Source organism: Podarcis pityusensis (assembly GCF_964106645.2).
Source record: "Podarcis pityusensis genome assembly, chromosome: 6".
In the NCBI taxonomy this organism is placed as follows: Eukaryota; Metazoa; Chordata; class Lepidosauria; order Squamata; family Lacertidae; genus Podarcis; species Podarcis pityusensis.
The window spans coordinates 73,279,032-73,304,739 of NC_138030.1; the positions used below are offsets into that span (position 1 = coordinate 73,279,032).

The following is a 25,708-nucleotide window of genomic DNA, read 5'->3' on the forward strand; positions in this document are numbered from 1 at the left end:
TGCCCATGAACTGGGGGTGGGGGGCTGGAGCCCCACAAATATTTTATTGGAGGGGCAGAGTTGGCTCCTGCGGATCACCGCCGAATAACCCCCACGAAGCGCGACGACGCAAAATACACTGAATGAAAACCAGCAGTATTATTATTATTATGAACGCACACGCGACACGTAACGGCCCCCCTTCACACGTGCAGCCGGTCTGCGGCCAAGTGACGCGCCTGTGCACGTGCAAGCCGATCCTCTGAGCCTGTGCGCGGCTTCCTCCTTCGGCGAGCCGAGCGAGGGCCGCGGGCTGGAGGCGACGTGCGCGCCGGCAGAAGCGCGGGACTCCTCCTCGGTCTCTTTCGCCTCCCTCCCGCCTCCCCCCGTCTCTCCATCTGGTTCGGTCCTCGCGATGCCGTCGTCGGTTCGTGCCTCCCGCTGGCGCAGCCCATCTCTCCTCCGCTGAAGGGGGGGCGGCGGCGGATGGAGAGATCGAGAGCGCGAGTCGCCTCTCCCGCTTCGTGCCTCCTCGCCTCGCTCTCCCCGGGGCTGGCCATCCTCCCCGGCCGGCTGATGGTGACACTCCGGTCCGTGCTCTTCTGGGCTCTCGTGTACGCTTACTGCGGCCTGTGCGCCTGCAGGGAGCTGCTGAAACTTTTGTGGAGCCTCGGCACGAGGCCGGCCAAGACCTTCCAGTGGCTCATCCGGGAGAACCCGCCGGGCTGCCTCAACGACCCTTGCTGGGGGACTCACTGCTATGTGCGGATCAAGGTAAACAGGAGCTTGCGGGGAGGGACGGCGCCGTCCTCACGAGCTGCGGGGTCTGCGTGTCTGCGGGCAGGGAGCCTCGCTTCTGCTGCCCAGGGCAAAGGGGGCACTCGATCGCCCTCTTCGTGGGAAAGGACAAGCACAGGCAGAAAGAGGCTCGCCTTGCTTTCCTCCTCCTCTCTCTCTCTCTTTTTCTCCTTCCTTCCCTCCTTCCCAGTTCTGTCGCTGCTGGAAAACAAGGCAGGATGCAGCCCATAGAAAGGGTTGTGTTTGCTCCACAAACACACACATGTCATCCTGTGCACACCCCCCCCCACACACATAACATATATATATATATCTATTTGGGGAGGCAGGGGGCGTTATGGAGGAGGCGGGCTTGCAAGCAGCAGTCCATTTCCGAGATGCGAACAGTGAGAATAAGTCGGGGCGTGCGAGCTCTCTGGTGTGTCCTGGTGTTGACGGACCACGCGTTTTGTCTGGTTGTGATGTGCCAAAACCTATAGCGGGTCATGATCTGTGTGGGTCATGATGGGTACAAAGCCATTGTGTGTGACTGGTTTTGACATTCCTGTCTGGAACAGACGCCCCCTGCCCCCCCAAAAGAGAGAGAAAGCCTTGAGAGGAAATGTGAATATAAGCAACCAGTGTGCAGACATGAGAGGCAATGCATTCGAGGTGATTTGCAAACACGCTACTCAACCTTTCGGTAATTGCTTCAGGAAAAAGTCTGGGTGCTTAACCTAACTCCTGGTGTGCCCGATCTTCTTAATCTCCGCAGGCACCAAGTAAAAGCCCAGTATCTGGTCCATATGTGGTATCTGGGGCAGAACTTTTTGGTGAGAAGGCATTGGTGGCTCTCTCTTTAATCAGATTTATTTATAATTTTAAAATGCTTGGAGAGTAGGTACACTCTTCCAGCATGCACACAAAAAGGTCTGCGAGCCCACACTGGGGGGAGTCAAAATTGTCTAGTCTCAAGGCAGAAACTGTGGTGGCGCATGAATCAAATGTCATCTTTGAAGTGCAGAGGCCATGTCCTTGATTCCAGGTCCCAAATTGCTTCAGCAGCATTCATATCTCTTGACTTGCCCTGGATTCATCAACTCAGCATCATCAACTCAGGGAAGAAGGACATTGGTGGGACTAGTTTATTGATTCTTTTGCCCTTCCAAAATGATAAATAGAAGATGCACTATACTCGTCTACAATTGTTTGCAGGCTTCATTTTCTCATTAATAAAAAGTAGCCCATTAGTGTTCCCAGGAGCTGTGAGGAATGAAGACATGACGTGCTTCTGCCTACTGAAAAGAAATACAAGCTAGGTCAGAATGGCAAGGCTAGTTGGTCATCAGATCCAATCCACCCCACTGCTTCTAGTTCTACCCCATGGAGCATCAGAGATCATGGTGTGCTCGACACCCCTTCAGATATTGGCCCCGATCATGCCTCACCTTAATATTTTCCTGCCAAACCTACCCAACTCTTTCAAGCATCTTCCTACAGCTTAATGCATGGATCTTAAGTAGAATTCCACATTGCATACGACTATTAGGGAGGCACAAATCAGAACTTCCTCATGTTGATTTCTTCCTCTCTTACTGCTAACGTATAGAATCAGTTATTCTTTGCCATGATATTAGCATGCTTTGTTGCTTCCGCTACCCCGCTAGCACCAACCAAATGATGTGAGCCAATTCAGATGTGAGGATCCCAACATGGGATGAATGATCCTACACAATGGGGTGGGGGAGAACTTGGCACATGGAATCCACTTTCAGTGACATCCCATGTTCTGTGTAGCAAGCGGTTCTGTCCTTTAAATGGTTCTGAAACTGTATCTTTCCATGCATTGATCCACTACCAAAAGGAAGGAAGGAAACTTAGAAGAGCCAAGGCCAAAGTGCTTCTGGGTGGACCACAAACAGGACATGAGATCAAAGTTAGGTTTGCAAGTTTCCTTGCAGTTTGTTGGTAAGAGCTTGAAATGCAGTGGTACTGACGATAATGACTCCCGTTAAGAACTTCACACACTTGTTGTGAAACATTGCGGGGGAAATATATTGCAGAGTGGAACTTCGATATGCACTTAATTTCTATAATGCCGTTGAAATTTTCCCTAAGAAAATGAATTAGCAGTATATATCAAAGCATTGTAAGGTATGTAAAAGCACTGTTGATACTTTAAATTGAATTACCCACCCAGTCAGTTAGCGGTAGTTAAGTACCCTTAACTACAATAGAAATAAATTATGTAGACGTAATGGCTGTGGAGAAAATTCCTATAAACGAAAGAATAGAAATCTATGCTCAATCTATAAAACCATAGCTAACTTGAAATTTTAGTGAGAAGTTCTTTTCATGTACATCTAAAATCAAGCAAGTTTTATTTATGGCGATAAAGTATTTAACAGCGAGTCATGTGGCTATTATTCTAAAACTTAGGACATATGCCAATATCTAGAACCCGATGCAAACAGATTTGCATGGCAATTTATTTCCCTTGCTGTGAAATGAACAAAGCAAGTTTTGTAGCCATAAGAGTAAGATGAGGGAGAACCTCTCTCTAGAAGGATGGCTGGGCTGCAAGGCTGGGACAGTCCCATCTCCAGGAAGCACCCTGTTTGAGTGAGTACAAGTGTGCCGTTAAATAGAACTTGCCATGGTTTGTTCTTGTGGCAGCACTGCTAGGCACTTGGCAGCCATAAAACCAGCACAGTGTCAAGTTAAGCACCACTTGCGGGAGTGCCAGCTTGGACCCACAACCGTGGGTGCCAGGGGCTGTGGGTACCATATAGTGTGCATGGCCCTGGAGCCGAAATTTGTGGGTGCTCGGCCCCTTCATGGGGAATTTTGTGGGTGCTTAGGCACCCCAGGACCCCAGAGAGTCAGCACCTATGACCACATACCTCCACCACTGCCTCATTTTGTCCTCGGGGAAAGGTGCTGGGTGTCCTCTCACATACAGCAGTATTCAGAAGCGCACACTGGCTGTCTCCAGTGAATTACTTCATAAGATGCTGCTGCTGCTGCATACTTTATCAGCTAATTGCATGTTGATTTGGCCATCAATCTCATCATCTGTCTTGCAATGGCACTTCAGGCCTTCTGACTTTTTTTGTAAAATAAATTAAGTGCCTCTTGAATATTAATTCATTGAATAAAGGCATGAAACACTGTTCCCCATATCAGTCAGTCTGGGCTGCTCATGATGTGGGTGGGATAGGGCCTTCTCTGTAGTGGTGCCCCAGCTACAGAATCCTCCCCAGCCCTCCTGGAAGCATGGATGAATGCAACACTGCTTCCATTGCTTGGTAAAACACACACTTACTTTCCTAGGCCGTTGCATGTTTTGTTGGATTGCTTTATGAAATTGTTTTGTGTTGTTCTGTTGGTTAATGAATTAAAATTTTAATGAGTTGTTTTATGTAGCTGTTGGAATCCACTCTGTGAACACGAGGTGATGAAAAGTGGTCCATAAATGCAAAAAAGAAAAAAATACAATGTGAATTTTTGTTTGTTGCAAAACAGCTTTGGAGATGGGAGGGGTAGATGCACAACATCACAGATACTAGCCAATCAACTCTTGGCAGAGTTGCTTTCTGCATGGAGAGGGAAATGTTTGTCAAAAGATAATGTTTAGAGCTCTTCAGCTGGAGACGAAAATTTTCATGTCACTTCTGTTTTGCGTGTTTTTTTCCTTGATAACAGCTTATTCCATTAGTTCCAAGAATATTTATAGAATTAATTATGTATGTATAAGGAGGAAGGATCAGATAATGATTAAATTAGTTTAGCAAGCATGGCTTTTCCTACTCTGCGAATTGTTGTTCTGCGAAGGAATAACTAGAGGGCAGGAATGGAGAACCTGTGACCCAATATTGCTGGACAACAATCCCCACCGTTCCTCACCATTGGCCATGAAGGTTGGGGCTGATGGGACTTGGAGTCCACAAACATGAGCAAAGCTTCCCTTTCCTGCTGTGAGGAATCTGCAACATCTTCACAATCCAGCTGTGAGGGAGTGAGGAGAAGCCAGGTCATATATACACTGGCTTTAAGATGTCCTTGGCTTTACTGCTTAGAGAAACCTTAGTTCCCAAGCGCTTTACCAATTTTGCCACGAGATTCATTTTACCACGACTTCAGAATAATGAAGCGGCAGCCACATCAACCTCTCTCAATTATCCGGAGCCATCTTCTTGCACTGCAGCTGAGTGTTCGCCTCTCACAGCTGGCTGATGTCAAGCATGAAATGAAGAGAGGCTCTCAAGATAGTTGCTAACAGACAAAGATCCACAGCGCCTGGCTGGTGTCCTTATTAGCACTCTCAGCAGAGAGCTTGTTTGTTGATCTGAAATAGTATGAGAAGTAATGTGACAACCGGTTGAAGTAGAAGTTTGCCTGACACCACTATGGCCCTATTAAGGCTTCGGCGGAAAGCCTGTACAGTTGCAGTGTCCGACCCAGGGTACGTACACACTGTCTTAATTTTGCAGAAGCCAATGCTCCTGATAAGGCGACAGAGGACAGGTGTCTGCAGCATATTTCATAACAAGCTCCAATTAGCTCTCTTTTCCAGGTGTTGCCTGTCATCCCTGCCTGAACCAGAAACAAGGAACTGCATAAATCCTTTTAAGTGCTTGCTTGATTTGTGCAAAGTCGCCATAAAGTGGAACATCCCCCATGTTCCTCCTCCTCTGTTCCTCCCATGCTCCTCCACCCTCCTTGGAAATACGTGGATGCACATCCACAAATAGCACAAGAATCCATAAAACGAGGAGTTGTGAAATAGTCCTGCTAAGGTGCAGACAGACGGCAAATATTCCTGGAGGTGGGGACAGTGTGCTCTCAAGTAAGTTTGACCAGTCCGATGCCATGTGATGGAGAGCCTGGTGTGAATATTAGAACAGTCAGTTGGTTAGAGAAATCTTAACTAATACTGTGCATATATTTTCAGGGTTTATTTTGGATGGTGACCTCATGTGCCACACTAGGCACCATGGGGAAGGGCAGAATGCACACAGAAGGTCTCATGTTTGACATCCCTTCCCAAAGAGCCACTGCTGGTACAGTTGTACCTCAGAAGCCAAACGGAATCCATTCCGGAAGTCCATTTGACTTCCAAAAGGTTCGAAAACCAAGGCGCGGCTTCCAATTGGCTGCAGGAAGCTTCTGCAGCCAATTGGAAGCCACGGAACCCACGTCCAACGTTCGGGTTCCAAAGAACGTTCGCAGACCGGAACACTCACTTCCGGGTTTGCAGCGTTCAGGAGCCAAAACATTCGAGTTGCAAGGTGTTTGACTTCCAAGGTATGACAGTACTGAGCTACCAGACTAATGATTTGATTCAGTATAAAGCAGCTTTCTATATTCCTATTCCTTTCTGTGTGAGAGAGAGGCAAAAGGTCTCAGAAGTTACCTACCTGCCACCCACTCTGAAAGTACTTACATTAGAAAATAATTAACATTTTAAAAAGAGCACTGCTCACCTAATTGGAGGCCCCCTTTTCATCGGTCTGAAGCTTTTAAACTGGTGAGGCATTGTATCCTTGTTTAACACTGCACCTTCAGTGATAATGCAGCCAAACCCATCAAGAAATGAAAGGGAGCGAGTTGAAAGAAAACATGACAGCATGCTATTGGTCTTATGAATGCAGAGAAATAATGGACTGCTGCAACTTTCCGTGTGACTCTTGAGAAGCACGAAATTCAAGCTACCCTTTGAACAAAGCTCTTCTCCATACCTGAACATTCATCGGTGAATATAAAAACACAACTTGTCTTCTCTTTCACTTCCAGGATTCCGGGTTAAGATTCCACTATGTGGCTGCTGGAGAGAGGGGCAAGCCGCTTATGCTTCTTCTTCATGGCTTTCCGGAGTTCTGGTAAAACTCTTCCTTTATGTTAGTTTTATGCCACATATGCTTCTGTTTATGAACTACATATGCAAGATCAATACCCATGTGCGTTTCGTTATAGTTATTATTAATCTGTACAGAGGCACCAGCTTCCCTTGACAATTGGGGAGCCCCGACGGGACATCGTGCGATGTCTGAACATTGAGGTGGGCCCAGTCCCCTTAAAAAAACACCAACCCAACATTTGGGGGGGTGGGAAACTGCCTCAGCCCCTAGGAATCAGCACCTATGAATCTGTAGCCTGCTTTTGTCCAAGAACTCTTAAATTAGTAGCTATTATTTCATACATGCCTTGATCAAGGCATGGTAACTGGTATAAGTCATACATGTTGCACATAGCAGACAGGGACCTAAATCCTAATTGTCTACCCGCTACCTGAAAATTTGACATGTGTATGTGTACTTGAAAGGCAATCAAGGTCAGTGTGTATAGGAGTGCAAATTAAACCTTATCAAAGTTGTTTTGCAGGGATGGGGGACCCATGGCTTTCCACGTGTTGTTGGAGTTCATCTCCCATCATTCCCACCCAACACGGCCAGTGGTCAGGGATGAAGGGAGTTGTATCCCAGCAACATCTCTGGAAGAGCACCGTTCCTGCACTGTTGTTTGGTTATATGACTTTTTCTGTGGATTTTGCCCTATTAGTTATATTTTATACAGGGGTGCCAACTTGAGTAAAATATTGGGGGGCAGTAATCCCCCCCCTATAATCAACCACATGATGTGGTGCATACACACCATTTGAATGGCAATGCCCATCAGTTTGGGGGAGCAGCCCCCCAAAATATTTTATTGGGGGGCGAAGCCCCTAGGAGTTGGCTCCTATGGCTTTTTAAATACCACAAAAGGCTATAGCTTCAAATGTAAAGTATTTACTGTCCAAAATTTGTTTTGTTTTTCATTTTTATTAAAGAGAAAACATTTTTTTAAAAAATCTTACGTTGTAACAAAGGAAAGGAAAGTCAGAGAAAAAAGGACACCAACTTACCATTTGTGTTCTAACATATTAAAAGTTACCTTCTTTTCCATAAATCTATCAGTCTGCATTCCTAAGAAACATAATAATAAGATACGAAGTAATACAAACTTAAATAAGAGAGCAAACATGAAGGGGTTGAGGATAGCATTTTCTATCATATATTAACCAAAGTCATGTTGCTATTCTTTTTTATATTTACAATGGAAAACTTCATTCTAAGTTTTAAAAAAATGAAAGAAAAAAGCCGGGCATTCCAAATACCAGCAAATACCTTAAAGAAAGATACTAAAGTGTCTACCAGTTAATCAGGAACTGATCTTCTACCAGCCTAGGGGCCAAACCAAATATGTGTGTATGCTTGAAGGTGAGGATCTATGGGCCACTCTGGACAACCTGTTTATTGAGTGTTCATCCTGATTTGCTTGTAAAGATTATGCGGAGGTTACATTATAGCCGATCTTTACTGATCATTTGTGCTTATTTGTTTCCAGGGCAGTTATACAACAGCAAGCATTTGTCCTACATCCATTCTGATTTACGGGGTGTTTATACATCTTCCTGTTAAGTCATTCTTCTCCACTTTTTAATGCGTTTCACTTTCCAGACCACTGATTTTCTCAAAAACGGATTTGTTGCAAAATAGTGACACTCCGGAGGCACCCTAAGTTTGCCGCTATATGGTGGAAGTGAAATACCTAAATTGGCTGTCCCTGACCAAATTATAAAGTTACAACCTTTAATAATTCCAGCAACTTTAAAACGGAGAAACAGGTACATATTTGCCCTGGACAGTTCATAACCTCACACCCTTGTTCCATGCTCCAGCATCCCACCAGGTCAAATTGGAGTGCATGGGGATGGGAGCAAAACTCACCCACTTCACCTAAACATTTACCTCCCCATGCTGTGCTGTATTAATTCGTACCCCCAACAAGCCAGCTAAGATGTTGGAAGTGACGTCAGCGGGAGCAAAACACAGGGAAGACTCTGGTTCTCTGGGGCTACTTTATTCCTAGACCAGAGTTTCCCAAACTTAAGTCTCCCACTGTTTTTGAACTACAACTCCCATCATCCCTAGCTGGCAGGACCAGTGGTTAGGGATGATGGGAAGTGTAGTCCAAAAACAGCAGTTTGGGAAACCCCGGTCTAGACAATAATTGTGGGTCTGAAAGTGTGTTTTCTGATCCATCACTGTGGGGTGACATTGATCCTCTTGGCGCCAACTTCTGGTAAGGGTTTCACAATTGAATATCTGCATCTGATGTCCTGTATGAAATTAAAAAGTGAGCTATAAAATGAAAGTTTGGAATAGTTCTGTTTCATATGACTTGAAGGCATTTCCCCCTTCCTTACTTGTGAAATTTGGCCATAACTTGATTAAAATTTGATAGGGCCCAGATAAAATTGCCTCATCAGCCGGGTAGATGACCATCCCTGGTTGACAATATGGCTTGTAGCTTATGTATCTAACTAGTTTAATGGAATATAAGGTAAACAATTTGTTATATAGGCCAACATTAGCATAACACCGCAGTTCACACTGGTGCTATTTTATTTTTTTAAATGCAGTATTGAAATAATTTATGAGGTTAAAAATATGTATGATTGACTGTGGGAGAATCACGGCATAAAGTACTCCAGCTAAAAATACCATAGTTATCTACGCAGATTGTATTTATGATGCTGGTGCCTTTTATTGAAACAAAAAGATGAAATGATCACTGAAGAGCATTTCAAAGTGCCTGAAAAACTTCCACTTTTAAAGAGTGAAAACAAGTTATGCAAGAGTAACTCATATTTACAAAATGGGTTAGCATCTTGTTTCAAGGTTAAAGTTTGGGCAAACAAAATAAATAGTCAAAATAAACTGATATGGAGAAGATGAGAAGGCAAAATTAGCTGATTACATACACAATTGACTGTAAGTATCTCTTAATGTCTTCTTCTTCTTTGGCGATCACTCGTAGCTGAGTAAGATTGTCTTCCATAAACACGGTTTTAACAATGAGTCTGTAAGTGACTGTGGAGGCCAATACTGGATCCACACGCCCTTCCACAGTGGGGACATTGGTTTCCGGGCGGGAGTTGATCATGGTGTGGATTTGCCAAGTGTGACTTCCTCTTAGCACGTTTCTCCCTTGCGTCCCGTGTTCGAGTGTCTTCAAAGCCCATGACACCTTTGGTAAAGCTGTTCTCCAACTGGAGCGCTTGTAGGCCAGTGTTTCCCAGTTATCAGTGTTTATACTACATTTTTAAGATTTGCCTTGAGACAGTCTTTAAACCTCTTTTGTTGACCACCAGCATTACGCTTTCCATTTTTAAGTTCGTAATAGTAGTTGCTTTGGAAGACGATCATCAGGCATCTGCACAACATGACCAGTCCAACAAAGTTGATGTTGAAGAATCATTGCTTCAACACTGGTGATCTTTGCTTCTTCTTCTTAATGTATAGTCCATATGTATCTATCCAAACCTTAAGTCTGAGTGACTCTGTTGAATGAAGTGAGGCAGATAACCATCAAGATAAGGGCCTTTTTGATAGTGGTACCCTGGCTAAAGAACAGCCTTCCCAGAGAGATTTGCCTGGAACCATCCTTGTGGTCTTTTCATCCTCTCTGTTCACTCTAGGCTTTTAAATAATTTTAAAATCTGTGTTTTAACTTGGGGGGGTGCGATGGCTCTTGTTTTCATCTTTGGATTTTTATGGTTTCAGCTCTTATTTTGCATTTAAATTGTTTTCATACTTATTTGTTTTAAGTTGCCCAGAGAGCTTCATGCAATTGGATGTCATACAAATGTTGCAAAACAACAACAACAACAGCCCAGTAATACAAATAAAAGGGGGGAATCAATAATAATCTCAAGTCATAGGTGGAAGGGCGGGGTTCAATTCATACATTATTTTTAAAAACAAATTTTTATTGGTTTTTAAACAAATATAATAACCATTAAACACTTACCCAGCAGTACATGTAATTGTGTTTGTTTTCAATCCTTACATTACTGCAGTGGTGACTTGATCATAGAATCATAGAATTGTAGAGTTCAAGGGTATGCCAAAGGTCATTTGATCCAAACCCCTGGGATGCAGGAATCTCATCCGCAAGGAAGCTTCTGATCTGACTAGTTAACTGGATAGTCTAAGAATTAATCCAGAGGTAGCCAAGCCAATACCTTCTTCGGGTATGGTTGGACTAAAACTCCCATCATCCCTGACCTTGGCCTTGCAGGTTGGGGATATTGAGAGTCTAGTTCAACATCATTTGGAGATTAGGGTGTGTAAGTCAGTGGGCAAACTCTGATGCTTTTAAAAACCTTTACCTCTATTGCTAAACTTGATCCAAACCTCAAGAGTACAGCTTCGGACAAGTAGCACGATGCTCATATAGTTTTTGTTCCTAGTAGCAGTTTGGCTACTGTAATAACATATGAATGGGGAATAAGTTTGATGGGAAACAGATATAAAGATTTCATGCTGTGAAATACGTTATAGCCACATGCGAGGTGCTAATAATATGCTAATAATTGGCATATTTTCTAAATACACACATATTTACACTGTTGGGCTTGGGGTAGCCTTCGCTCTTGCTTGTCTGAAGAACCTTCATGGTAGTCTAGAGAATTGTCTGAGGTAACTATGCACTTCTATGGGTAAAAGCAGCCTGGCCAGTGCTTAGAGAGGGAAACAGAAAGATTCTAAGCTTCTCCCAGAGATAGGTATGATTTATTTATTTTACATAACTGATATGCTATAAATGGGTTTGCAGAAAATAGGACTTGCTTCTCATGAACAGCATTTATAGGGAGATTGGCCCCTGCCTCACAGTTTAAACAACAACAACAGGGCTCTGGGGAAATTGGAGTGGGACTGAAAAAGACGCCATTGTGTTTCCTGAGCACTGCATATTTGGGAAGAAGAGGGGGACTGTGGAGCTTTTGAAAACTGGACCCACCAAAATAAATAGCATCTCCAATGAAAAGAAAATCTATACTTTGGACTATCCAACAATTTATTCAGAGTTTAAAATAATAGAGAGAGAAAGGCAAACAGGATGTGAAGGAAAAAAATATAAAAATTTTCCTTCCAGTAGCACCTTAGAGACCAACTAAGTTTGTTATTGGTACGAGCTTTCGTGTGCATGCACACTCCTTCAGATATATCTTCAGAGAAATCTAGGATATGAAGAGAGATGCAAGATCCTTTTCAAACTATTTTTAACGAAGCTTTTAAAAATACTTTAAATTATTCAGAGTGGTCCCCCAGCCAGCTTGTCATGGCCGTTCAGTGACAATGGAAACTGATGGGCAATTAGGCAGCTCTTTGTCCAAGCCATCTTAGAATGCACTTTGAGCCGCCCACCTGAAAGGATGTGTTTTCAGACCAGTTTTGTTTAAGATAATGTGCAGTGGAGAAGACTCCTTTGTGCATTATTCACGGATGGCAATATTGCATCAAGATATCTGGGGTTTTTTATGTGGATCATCTCCATGCAAATGGAGATCTATAAAGGTCCGTTGTTGGGTGTTTCGGAGTGTTGGTGTTGTTGTTTTTATGTGCCAGTCTTAGGTATCAGAAAATTTCTATGCAGATGAAAAGCACAGCTTTATAACACATACTGTGTATGCAGAAAAGCCTTTGCTCAATCCCTAGCAAGGAAGGGAGATGAAAAATGGGAGCACCTAGAAGAAGAGAGGTTGGGGGCCCTGGGAGTAGGGATGTGAGGGACCATAAGGAGAGGGGGGAACAGCCATGAAGAGGGGTGTATGTGAGTGAGAAAAACCCAGCCAGGGAAAGAGATTGGGATTTGTTGTGACAGAGTTGGCTATTAGGGAAAGAGGATTGCAGAGAAAGAGGTGGGTTGGTTGGCAGAGGGGAAATGAGTGAATCAAGAGTTAAGGGATGTACATATCATCATTTGAAGGGATGCAGGTGGCACTGTGGGTTAAACCACAGAGCCTAGGACTTGCCGATCAGAAGGTCGGCGGTTCGAATCCCCGCGACGGGGTGAGCTCCCGTTGCTTGGTCCCTGCTCCTGCCAACCTAGCAGTTCAACAGCACGTCAAAGTGAAAGTAGATAAATAGGTACCGCTCTGGCGGGAAGGTAAACGGCGTTTCCGTGTGCTGCTCTGGTTTGCCAGAAGCGGCTTAGTCATGCTGGCCACATGACCCGGAAGCTGTACGCCGGCTCCCTCGGCCAATAAAGCGAGATGAGTGCCGCAACCCCAGAGTCGGCCACGACTGGACCTAATGGTCAGGGGTCCCTTTACAGTGGTACCTCTGGTTATGTACTTAATTCGTTCTGGAGGTCCGTTCTTAACCTGAAACTGTTCTTAACCTGAAGCACCACTTTCGCTAATGGGGCCTCCCACTGCTGCTGCGCTGCTGCCGGTCGATTTCTGTTCTCATCCTGAAGCAAAGTTCTTAACCCGAGGTATTTCTGGGTTAGCGGAGTCTGTAACCTGAAGCGTATGTAACCCGAGGTACCACTGTACTTTATATCATCATTTACTCTGGTTCCAGTGTGCTCCCACCACTGCTGCTTAAAACCGAGTGAACATGACATCAGCCACAATATACATGCATCCTGTAGTTTCTCGAGAAATAATCCTAACTGATGCATTTCCCATCAAATCAGCTTCCATCCGACTTGAAAACTCAAGCCGCACTTAAGTTCAGCCGTAACATGCGTGCCGAAGACACCTTCCTTCAGTAGCAGTTTAGGGGGTTGCAGACATGGGGGAACGAAACAGGTAATGCATTCGGGGCGACCACCACACCCTCTCTGGTGTGCACAGCAAGCGTTAGTGCGACTTGAATCACAGTGAGGGGAAACGACATTGCAGCATTTTAAGCTACTAATGTGTACATACCGTTTACTGAAGAGGAACTGATTTGAGGCAGATGCTGGGTGAGTAATGCATTTGGGAGAAATTTATCAGATGGTGCTTTTCCTATTAATCTTGGGTGAACAAAGTAATTTTAGAGGAATGCGTTTGGAGGTGATTGGGGGAAAATAATGAGCTCGCTTTCTGTGAAACTGGTGTTCTGCTGGAACTGAAAAATGTAGGCTCAAAGGAGTCTACCTGTGCCTGGTTTTATGCTTCCTGTGGCTGGTTTTGCCTTCCATTAAATGGGTGTGCTTCATTGTGCTAGTAACATTTGTGACTAATCACATCCACAGTTGCCATTTTACGACTGACCATACCCCCATGGTAGCCATCTTTGCAATAATGTCCACAACACTTTCTTAAAATTCCCAATGTGCCTTTGGGCTGAAAAGATTGAGATCTTTGCATACTTTCCTGTGCAATCTGGAAATTTCAGAGTCAAAGTTCAATAGTTCTACAGGCATAATTATATGTAGGTGAGGCTCTTCTCCTTGCTAACAACAAGGCAGTTATATAGGCTTAAATGACCAGGTGATGTATAGTACATTATTATTAGCTTTAGTTGCAATAGAATTCATTGCCACACACCGTATATAGCACCTTCCAGGATCCTTTTAATCTTGACCCCTTTGTTATCCAGTCATAGTCAATTATATGTTTAAATTAATAATATTCAAACTCAGGCTATTTGTGCTTATTTAATTCATTTTTCTTATTAACTTCCTAAAATATAATACATTTGAGTGGTTCTACCCAGGTACTCCTGGTGAAATTATATGGAAGTACCAAATCACTGACAGCTGTTAATCTTCATCATAAGAGAGAGCTGAGTTTGACTGAAGAACTGATTGAGAAATACAGCAGGAAGGGGAAAAAATCACAGAATTTCGTTAATTTGCTGCATGTGTTACATCTTCTTTTGAGCTGGAGAGCAAACAAGTTTTCTTGCTTTTTATCTTCTGAAAAAGAGCCAAACTTTATCCATCTGATTACTCCTGAGGCCTATTTCTTCTGGTCCAGATAGTCGTTTGTTTGTTTGTGTTTGTTTGTTTGTTTGTTTGTTGTTGTTTTAAAAGGCAAAAAAGATGAGAAAGAAAGCTTTATTTTTACATTATCGAAGTCAATTCAGTACCCTTTTTAAAGGTGCCCAGGGCTACTATAAAGACATACTTTAGCCACATTCATTCCTGTATTTACTCATACAGATATTTCATGAGAGCAAAATGGCAGGGGAAGGCAATGGCCCAGAAATGTCCTCCTTCAAACGAGATACATCTAGCTGCATCAGTTTCCCAGATTATGGCAGAAAGTCTACGAGAAGCTCATGAGGCAGAGCAAAGAGGAGCAGCAAGTCACGGAAGTGGCTGTGTTAACAGTATAGCAATGAAGCATTTTCCTTTTGATGAGCAAGTACTGGAATCTTACTGTATGTTTGGGAACATTTGGGGTCTCCCCACCTCACAATAGGTAACCAGAGCATATCAGTATCAGACAAAGACTCATACGCCTAGCGCTAGATCAGCAAACAGTGGCGCAGGTTTCCAGAGAAAGCCCCTCGGCCATAGCTGTCAAGTGTCCCTTATTTGAAGGGACAGTCCTTTATTCCAGCGCCATGTCCTGCTGCTGTCCCTTATTGATAGATGTCCCTTAAATGTCCCTTAAATTATGTCCCTTAAATTATGTCCCTTAAATTTCAAAGGAAGCAGCTCCTCTCCCTCCCTCCCTGCCAGCCAGGGAGGAGGGGGGCTCCAACTGTGTTGCTTGGCTGTGTTGCTCACCCAATAAGAAGTCTAAGAACGACTGGGGGGTGGAGCTTGCATGCCTTGTGTGTGGCTAGTTAATGCAAGCTGAGGAGGTTTTTGAATGCTGGATGCCATTTTGTTGCACGTGCTGCTGCAAACTTTGCAGTGCAAAGCCAGGCCGGGGAGCCATCTTAAGCTGAGGCTGCATAGGCCTTGTGGTGCATGTGATTCAGATTCTATTCAGTTGAACCTCTGGTTACAAAGTTGGTTGGACAGTGTTCTCGAAGCTACCCAGCATGAGTTTGACCAGACTGCAGGAGGACAGGAAGACTGGAGTGCCTGGAACAGGTGAGGCTGCAGGTCCCTTATTTTCAAATCTGTAAGTTGACAGCTATGCCCTCGGCCCTAAAGTTGTTTTGCTTTCAGACGACTCGCAGCGTTCTCCTCCCATCTCCAAATTCAAAATTACAGTGGTACCTTGGGCTAAGTACTTAATTCGTTCCGGAGGTCCGTACTTAACCTGAAACTGTTCTTAACCTGAAGCACCACTTTAGCTAATGGGGCCTCCTGCTGCTGCTGCGCTGCCAGAGCACGATTTCTGTTCTCATCCTGAAGCAATGTTCTTAACCTGAAGCACTATTTCTGGGTTTGCGGAGTCTGTAACCTGAAGCGTATGTAACCTGAAGCGTATGTAACCCAAGGTACCACTGTATTAAATTGGCTCCAAGCTGCTTTTCTGTACGACCTCACATGAACTACAGTACAGGCTTTCTCTATATGACTTCTCCTCACAACTCAAATCAGGAGTATTAAACTAGCAAGTATTACCTGGAGAGAGATTCCCAAGTATCAGAAGACTGTCTCCTATAACTAGCTTCCATTGATCATTCTGAGCTATTAACAGTGCATCAAACTAACCAATGATGATATCTCGGGCTCAGGAACCAAGAAGAAAAGAAATGTTTAAAAAATATGGGAAATGTTTATAATGTATATACAAAATCATTGTAAACAGGTTAAAACATTAGCAGGGTTTTAAATGCACTTGTAATGTAATGGAAACTACAGATAATTTAGGAAGATGAAGATTTTAGACAAGTATTGATATGCAGATGAAAACAGAATTAAGAGGACCCATGGATGGGTTGGAGAGGAAGTCAGGAGATTCAGAATAATCTCAATACGTGAATGTGTAAGATATCTGGATGTAACTTTATCATTATTCTTTATTGTTTCTCTTTCTTTCTTTTCTTTTTTAACATTGGAAATCAAATTACAAAATAAAAATAAAAATGATGATCTTTCAGGATCCATAACAAGACATCTTTACTAAAGGTGTAGGGACATCGTAGTTACATTCTGCATTGGGCACAGGAGTTAGGCTAGATGATATCCAACTCCGTATTTCTGTGAGGTAAAGTGATGCCTTGTTGATGCGGGGAATGTATCACCTTGTTTTGAGTTGTTTTCATCTGATGCAGCAAGATCAATATTGCGGGTTTTTGCTTCTGTGCAGTTTTTGTTTCTTCTTTTTTTATATAAAAAATGCTGGTATAACATCTTTCTTGAATTCAGGTTTGTGATCTTTTATGTTTCTGGTATGAACTGCTTTTCTAAAAATAAGGTAAAAAAGCTTATCAACCTTAAGTAAAAAAAATAAATACTACGAAGTAAAACATTTTTCTTCTTTAATAGGTACTCCTGGCGTCATCAAATGCGGGAATTTAAGAGCGAATACCGAGTTGTGGCCTTGGATTTGAGAGGTTACGGAGAAACCGATGCCCCTGCCCAGAGAGAGAATTACAAGCTAGACTGTCTGATTACAGATATAAAGGATATATTGGAGTCTCTTGGTGTGTTAATAGCATCCAAGCTGCCCAGCTTATAATAATCCTAAAATGGGGAACGCTAACATTTTCCCTTTAACAAATTCTCGTTTAAATATGGCTGTTCATGTGTGCAGTGCATGCTATTTTTCTTAATTTAAATCTTAATTCGGGAAAATTGGGGTGGATTTTTAAAAGCCGCGATTCTTGAGCTGTTTATCAAAAATTCCTTACTTGAATCGGGATGAAAGCGTCAACACATGCAGTGCTCACATGCTGGGAGTTAAATGGAAAGGTCTTTCTCGACAATAAAGCCCAGAATGCATTTGCTCCAGGTAGACCACCCATTGCACGGAAACTACAATTTATCCAGCAGCAAATCCGCATTAAGTTGCCAATGGGAAAATGCAATTCTCGCCCACACCCTGAGCAAATGCAGTTTCTATGGGGAAGATGACTGTAATTCATTTACAGGCACTTACTGGTTTGATGGCCAGCGCCACAGCTTTCCCCAACCTACATAAATTCTTGGATGGCTGCTTAAGCAGAGAAAAACTCCTCTCCCTCAGCTTCCTCGAGGGTCGTGCTGTTTCATTCTTCTGCGCTGGAACACAGTCTTTTGATATGCCCCCCTCCCCCCCAAAAAGAGCAGCTGTGTATGTGTGGGAATGAAAAGCAGGAAGGCCATCTCCACATAGCAAGACTATCCCTGCCCTCAACCAAACAACATACAAATGAGTTGCTTGCAAGTATTGTATTTGCGATGAAAGAAAGCACATATCTGTGAGGATATGGAGCCTAAGGTAAATTGAGGTAGATGTTAAGCGTCTGGAAAAGGCGAAACGTTTCTATCTGTCGGACCGACAGATATGAAACCACAGCAAGCATCTCAATCCATAAGACAGAAGGTTGTAAAAGGGGCTTCATTTTTTCTCCTACCGGCAATCCCCATAACCCATCCTGCCCAGCCCTGCTGCTTGATCAACCCTGGCACCTTCATTTCCATACCTGTCCCTCTTAATAATAGCCCTTTGCTTGCTTCATTGAGTCCCACCATGCTTCTCAATGATGCTTTGGCTCCTGGTCTTAACGCAACTTTTATTTATTCACCCCCAGCTCAGATTGATTCCTGGCACACTGGGGTCTGCGGCCTTGATGCCGTCTTGGGCCCTGCCTTGCTTTCTGATGAGCAAGTTGGTGGGATCTCCAGAGTTGTGTTCTTGGCATCTGAATCTCCTTCTCATGCCGCATCAGAACAGGGACACTCTCTCTCTAATCAATCCTCCTGCTAGCTTCTTTCATCAGATATGTCCAGTGACCATCTATTTGCGAAAGTATTGACATTTTACACCTGTGGCTCCAGTGCTGTAGAATGGGGTCCCTCTAGAACTGAGGAACGGTGACTTCGGCTGCGTTCCTGAAGAACTCTGAAACCTTTCCTGTAGCCTTTTGTGACTTCTTCCTAGAGCAGGGGTGGGGAGCCTGCAGCCCTCCACATGTCGTGGGACCTCAGCTCCCCTCGCCCCAGGTAGCATGGACAGTGATAAGGGAGGATGGGAATTTTAGCAACATCTGGAGGGCCACAGGTTCCCCACCTCTCCCTCGAGGGACTTTTCTGACTGGCTGATGCATTTTCTTGTAATTTTTAAAAATATATTTTTCCTGGTCGTATAATATTGCAGCCTATTTTCCCACCCTTGTTATAAGTTGATAAAGGGACGTGGGTGACGCTGTTGTCTAAACCACTGAGCCTCTTGGGCTTGCCGATCGGAAGGTCTGTGGTTCAAATCCACACATTGGACTAAGCTCCCATTGTTCTGTCCCAGCTTCTGCCAACCTAGCAGTTCTAAAGCACACCATTCCAAGTAGATAAATATGTATCGCTGTGGCGGGAAGGTAAACAGCATTTCTGTGCGCTTTGGCACTTCTCACGGTGTCCTGTTGCGCCAGAAGTGGTTTACTCATGCTGGCCACATGACCCGGAAAAGCTGTCTGCGGACAAACACCGGCTCCCTTGGCCTGAAAAGTGAGATGAGTGCCACACCCCGTAGTTGCCTTTGACTGGACTTAACCGTCCAGGGTTCCTTTACCTTATAAGTTGCTCTAAAACACGTGCTGGAATATAAATAAACTCCAGTTACGAAAGAGGGGGGAAAGGGCTCTTAAGAAATTTCCCACCTTGTTGCTATGTTGTATCCCGTGATTCTGAAAGCAGTTTATTAATAGAAGCGCCCACCTAGTGTGGTATGAATAATTTGCCAAGGGGTGAGTTGGGGGGGGGGGGATGGAATTGAGATGTTGCTACCAGACATACTGCAACTTCTACTGTCATTCCCTTTGATGTGATAATGTATTTGGATGTAACTGCTGGTAAACAACTATCAGAAATCTATTTTTAAATAACAGGGTACAGCAAGTGCGTGCTGATTGGTCACGACTGGGGTGGAATGATTGCTTGGCTAGCTGCTATTTGTTACCCAGAAATGGTGACGAAGCTGATTGTTGTGAATTTCCCCCATCCTTCAGTTTTTACAGGTAAGTTTTTCGGGAGATGGGATCCAATGTTCTATCTGCCTGTAGCATTCTCATCTTTAAGCAGAGATGTGTGGTGCTGTTTTTTCTAGAAAAAAGAGGTGCTAAGCCCCGGTGCCAAGTTAAGAACAGAGTGGATTTGAATTGGAAGAATAAATATATCCAGGTGCCACAAGCCATTAGAGAAAATGGTAGAGCAAACTGCTTCAGAAAAATAAGTACATAAAAAAGCCACATTGGTTCATACCAAAGGCCCATCTAAGTCAGTATTCTGCTCACTCAGTGGCTCACCAGTAGCCAATAGGAAATATTCAAACCCATACGTGCTTAGCACTTGTGACTCCCAGCAGCTGCTTTTCAGAGGTATAATGCTTCTGAGACCAGGGTGGATTTGATTTAAATCAAATCAATTTAAATCACGATTTAAATCACTTTTTACAGAAAGACTCATTCTTGCTGGTAGAATCTTAATATTTACAACCAGATGAAGGGTTTCATTTTTGGAATAATAAATTTTCAGAGTAGTTTTTACAGTTATATCAAAAGTTACTGATTTGGTTATACTATTAGAAATACATAGACAGATAATCATGAAATTATTGTGAGGTTTAATAAGTTAACTTTATATTTGGATAACTTTTCTGCTGTACTTTATTGGAAGGAGAAAAATAATCATTTCCTTAATAACAATTTAAACAATTTATTGAACTAAAACAATAACATTATAGCATATGAATCTATGTTTGTTAACTGATGTGTTTAAACAATTAAAAAAAAAAACCTTAGACTGAGTTTTAGCACACATGGAAAACTTAAATCCTTATTTCCTGTTGAATAGCCTTTGGGCTATAATGTAACATAAATAGAAAACTATATTTAGAAAGATTTTCCCTCCAAAAGCATTTATTTTAAAAATCCGATTTAAATTAAAAAAAAATCTTTTTTTATTTTTTAAAAAAATCATTGATTTTTATCCACCCTGTCTGAGACTGAACATACAGTACAAAGTGTCATGACTAATAGGCATCGATAGCCCACGTGGTCAGAATGAAAGGGAGGTTCAAGTCGGCAGGACCTAGGGTTGCCATATTTCAAAAAGTGAAAACCAGCTTTTTTAAAGACTTCCCTATGATCCAGGACAAAGCACCACCTTTGGGAAATTCCCGAAAGCTTAGCACTTCTGTGTTCTCTCCCTCTTGCTTCTGTAAGATTAAGGAGAAAATAAGGTATACGAGCTGCGATCCTGTCAGGGAACTGACATCGGAGCTAGAGGCGGAGGGAAGGCTCTCAAATGATGCTGGAGAAGGGCCCCAGCAGGGAGAGAGGCAGCTCTGCAGATGGGGAAGCAAATCAGCGCTACACCAGGGATAAAGAGGGGCTGATGGGGGAATCGGCGAGAGGGCTCCAGGACGCTTCACCGGACACCAGCGGGGAGAGCACGGGTCCCCCGCTACCCACGCCCACCCTGCGCAGAAGACTTCCGCGCAGAGAGAGTAGGAGGAGACTGGGTGTCAGACAACTTTTATGTTGGAAAAGATTTAAGAAACGCCCACTGACGGATTCTGCTAGCGACTGAGGCAGCCACGAAGTGAAGGGCTGCCCAGACTGAAAGGTTTAGCAAGGCAACAAAGCCTGGAGAGGCGGCAACTTACGCACGAGCAACCCATACACATCACAGATCCTAAGTGCAGTTCCTAGAGAATAAGTCTCAGTGAACGTGACTGGACTTCCTTTCTGGGTAAATGTGCATAGGATCTGCAACATTACTAATTCCTAGGTACAAAAGGATCTTAACATTTTATCATAATTCAAGATCATCAGCTTTTCATTTCAATTCACAGGTGTGTTTCCCTTTTCATCATCATCATCATCATCATCATCATTTATTTGCCTTTCCACAAAATTGTGCCCAAAGTGCCTCACAGCATATGAAATAAGCCATAATAAATAGACCAAGCTAAAAAAAACCAACCCCAAACATGTCTTTTCTTTTCAAGAATACATTCTACGACATCCATCACAAATGATTAAATCTGCCTACTACTACTTCTTCCAAATGCCATGGTTTCCTGAACTTATGTTTACGATAAATGATTTTAAGGTAAGTGTGCTGAGAGAGAGAATTTGTATCGCTTATGGAAACATTTCTGCGCAGAAAGGAAAGGTATGTTTTTAATGCTTCCAACCCGGGATGGACAGATTTCCTTGGCACTACATTGAATATAAACCCACAGGCCCCAACACATTCCAGAACACCTTGGAACTGATTCAGAGCTAGGGAAATTTGAATTGGTCCACATTTATCAGCTTTGCAGTTTCCAAAACAATATGCAGACTGAAACAGACCTATCCTTCAAAATTTTCACTTACCCCAGTTTTGCAATGCAGTTCTCCAACCAGTATTTACAAAGACACATATTTATGGGGAAAGTGCACCTAAAAATGAAAATATTCATGAAAAGAATATACCGTATTTTTTGCCCTATAGGACGCACTTTTTCCCCTCCAAAAATGAAGGGGAAATCTGTGTGCGTCCTATGGGGCGAATACAGGCTTTCGCTGAAGCTTGGAGAGCGAGAGGGATCGGTGCGTACCGACTCCTCTTGCTCTCCAGGCTTCAGGAAGCTATCAGCAAGCCTGGGGAGACTGCGGGAGTTCCCGCAGGGCTCCCTAGGCTGCGGATAGCAGCCTGCTGCACGGAGCGTGGGGCGCGCTGAAGCAGAGCGCCCCGCGCTTCGGGCAGACATCGGCCAGCCCCACAAGCTCGGGGGACAGTGGGGAGGCGCAGCGCCGCCATCCTGCTGTTCCCCGACCTGGTTTTGGGGGGGAAATAAAGGAAATTTTTTCCCCTTTATTTCCCCCCCAAAAAACTAGGTGCGCCCTATGGGACAGAGCGTCCTATGGGACAAAAAATACGGTACAGAAATGCATTATATTAGGGAAAACTCACAAAAATTTGTACGTGAGACAAAACTGCATATAAAAATGTGTTTATCATGTGGATTTTTTAAAATACAAAAATGCTAATTGCTGGAAAATGTGGAAAATTGCAGATCGGGGAAAAATGAGAAACTGGGAAAAGTGAAATTGAAATATCCTTCCATACTTATTCAGCATAGCCTGTTCTTACCTTGCTTCAGTAGTTTTTAAAATAATCAACTGGGGGTTCATTTTTTGAAATCACGTACTTCTGTACAGTTGGGGGTTCCATTGAGGCGGCTGATGCCACCTTATTGTCCATAACTTCTGAAGATGGGAAATAGAGGTATGATAACAAAAGTACTTATGAATGAGAACTGTCTAGTAATTTTGGACAGATTTAATTTTTGTTACTTATTTGTTGCCATAGATTCTGAAAAGCCTCATTACTGGCCAGTCAAGTGGAATTGGAAGGAAGGGCTGCAGGCTAACAACGGAAGATATTGAAGCTTACCTATACGTATTCTCCCAACCAGGTGCACTAAGCGGTCCCATTAATCACTATAGAAACCTTTTCAGGTCAGTCTATTGTTCTTTGATCAATCACATAATACGAGACACTGTTCACAAGCACAACCTAGAGGTGTTCGGGTACAGAGTATGGCTTAATTTAGGTGCAGAAGTCATTACCGTGCACTATACACTGTGGGTTAAACCACAGAGCTTAGGACTTGCCGATCAGAAGGTCGGCGGTTCGAATCCCCGCGACGGGGTGAGCTCCTGTTGCTCGGTCCTAGCTCCTGGCAACCTAGCAGTTCGAAAGCATGTCAAAGTGCAAGTAGATAAATAGGTACCGCTCCAGCGGGAAGGTAAACAGCGTTTCCGTGCGCTGCTCTGGTTCGCCAGAAGCAGCTTAGTCATGCTGGCCACATGACCCGGAAGCTGTACGCCGGCTCCCTCGGCCAATAAAGTGAGATGAGTGCCGCAACCCCAGAGTCGGTCATGACTGGACCTAATGGTCAGGGGTCCCTTTACCTTTACCTTTATACATGGGAACAGAAACATAGCAGTCACTTCTCACAGCTCTGAAAGAGATAAAATGGGAGTGTTTGGTGGCCTTATTGTGAATTTTCTACCTTGAAACTCAGTTCAGACTCTCTTAAATGCCTCTGGGGCGTGGGGGAGGAAGGACAAAACTAGTTCGGAAATGGATGTTCAGCCAGGGGGTATATGACTTTTCTTAATGTGAAATTATCTAGAGGAGGAGGATGGTAAATGTTATGTATGCAGCGTAGGCTAAGCCCAGGCTGCATGCATTCCATTGCAGACTTACTTCTTGATGTCTCCTGGAGCGCAGGAGCTTCAGCTGCAGAACAAAAGTCGGGAAGGATTCTAAAACGCTCCAGTGGTATTTGCTGGTAGCTGGCAAGCAGCCAATCCCTGCTGCGATAGGGCCGGTGTTGTGATTTGCTAGTTGCAGCATAAGGCCACCTATCACAGGCAGGCTGGGCTGGCTTAAGGTATATATACTGGGCCAAGTGCCCCCATTTGTCATTCTTGTTCCTGATGCGTCATTAAATTCTCTTGAGCTGAACCTAGGCCTGCACGAACCCACCTACCCTTCAGTAATGTCACTTGAAAGTTGCGGTCTAATTTGCCTTTAATACGGGATGAGTTTATATGAAGTGAAAAGCCCTGTTTTCCTTTCTTCCTTATAAATATGTCCTCATGTGACATAACTGGGATATAGGCTGATAACCAATTGTGGCACACTTGCCTAGTGGACTTCTGCTTGTGCAACTAGCACTCCCCATTCCTGCCTTCCCATGTGCTCCTGAAATCCGCTCCATAGGGTTCTCCAACCCTCTGGAGCAGATGGGGGTTGCATTGCCACAAGAGAGAGAAAGGAGCAGTTCAACTCTGGGCACACAAAGCTAGTAGTAGCCCCAGATTGTATTTTGTATCCCTACGTGAATCGAAAGAAGGTAGGCCCAGATAAACATGGCAGTGCAGAAATATATACAGACCTGTGTCCACACTGGCTACACAAGTTAGCCTGATTTCAGGTTGGATCTCTCTTGGTGGATTGAAGTGACAGACTATGAAATGGAATTAAACCTGATCTGTTTGTCCCGATTTTTAAAATAATAAGATCTTTATTTTCTTTTATTTTTTTAAAGTTGCCTGCCTCTGCAGCACCATGAGGTCACCATGCCCACTCTGTTGCTGTGGGGAGAAAAAGATCCCTTCATGGAGGTTGAGATGGCAGAAATCACAAGGATTTATGTAAAAAATCAGTTTAGACTTACGATTCTGTCCGAAGCCAGCCACTGGCTCCAACAAGATCAGCCTGACATTGTGAACAAGTTGATATGGACTTTCCTGAAAGAAGAGTCAAGAAAAAGAGAGTGACTGTTGTTGTTTTTTGCTGGCACAATCTAAATGTTAAAATTAATTGTGATCAGGGCCATATTTGCAGCAAACCTTAGACCTGAGCTCTGCTAGAGAAAATGTTTTTCAATGTACTGTACGTATTGATGCCAATGTTATTACAAGAAGGTGGTGTAAGACTCTGTAATGTTAATGTTGGTTTTACCTGTATTCTGTATTTTGCACATGAAACACTTGCCTTAAAAATGTTTGTGCTTGTACAATAAGGAACTCATAGAAAGTTGCTTAGTTTTGGTTACTCACTTGCTTTAAAATTCTAATGTGTGGTGCCTTTAACAAATTTATAATGATTAATCAGTGCAGGGGTACCAGATGTAAAAGAGGTTATTATTGGTATGATGATCAATTTTCATTCTACTGGTTGGAATTTTTTTTACTGTATTTTTACCATTAAAAATGTTAACAGGTCTTTTGGTCTACATATTACTGCAAAAGCCTAAAGAAAACAAAACTTGTGTCTGGGCACATTTTGAGATCCTAAAGTGACAAATCAGATGTAATTGTGCTAAGTTGATAGCTGCTTGTCCGGTGATGTAAACTGGGGAAAAAACCTAGGATGTATACACATAGTGTTTCAACAACTAAAATAGAGAATGAAGAACTATGATGACGACTTATGTATCCTAGTATTTGCCTTGTTCTAATAAACTGCAACTGACTTGGTGCCCTGTACCCAGCTCTTTATAGTGAGTTTTCTA

The 25,708-nt window shown here is 43.4% G+C and overlaps 1 protein-coding gene across 1 annotated transcript; it reads left to right on the top strand.

Moving 5' to 3' along the window:
• Positions 1-268: 268 nt before the first annotated feature.
• Positions 269-25,682, top strand: EPHX4 (epoxide hydrolase 4). The gene is made up of 7 exons (XM_081008754.1): positions 269-753; positions 6,553-6,638; positions 16,978-17,135; positions 19,515-19,643; positions 21,638-21,741; positions 22,990-23,138; positions 24,740-25,682. Exons 1-7 carry the CDS (start codon positions 466-468, stop codon positions 24,969-24,971), a joined length of 1,146 nt encoding a protein of 381 aa, XP_080864880.1. The 5' UTR covers positions 269-465; the 3' UTR covers positions 24,972-25,682.
• The last annotated feature ends 26 nt before the right edge of the window (positions 25,683-25,708 follow it).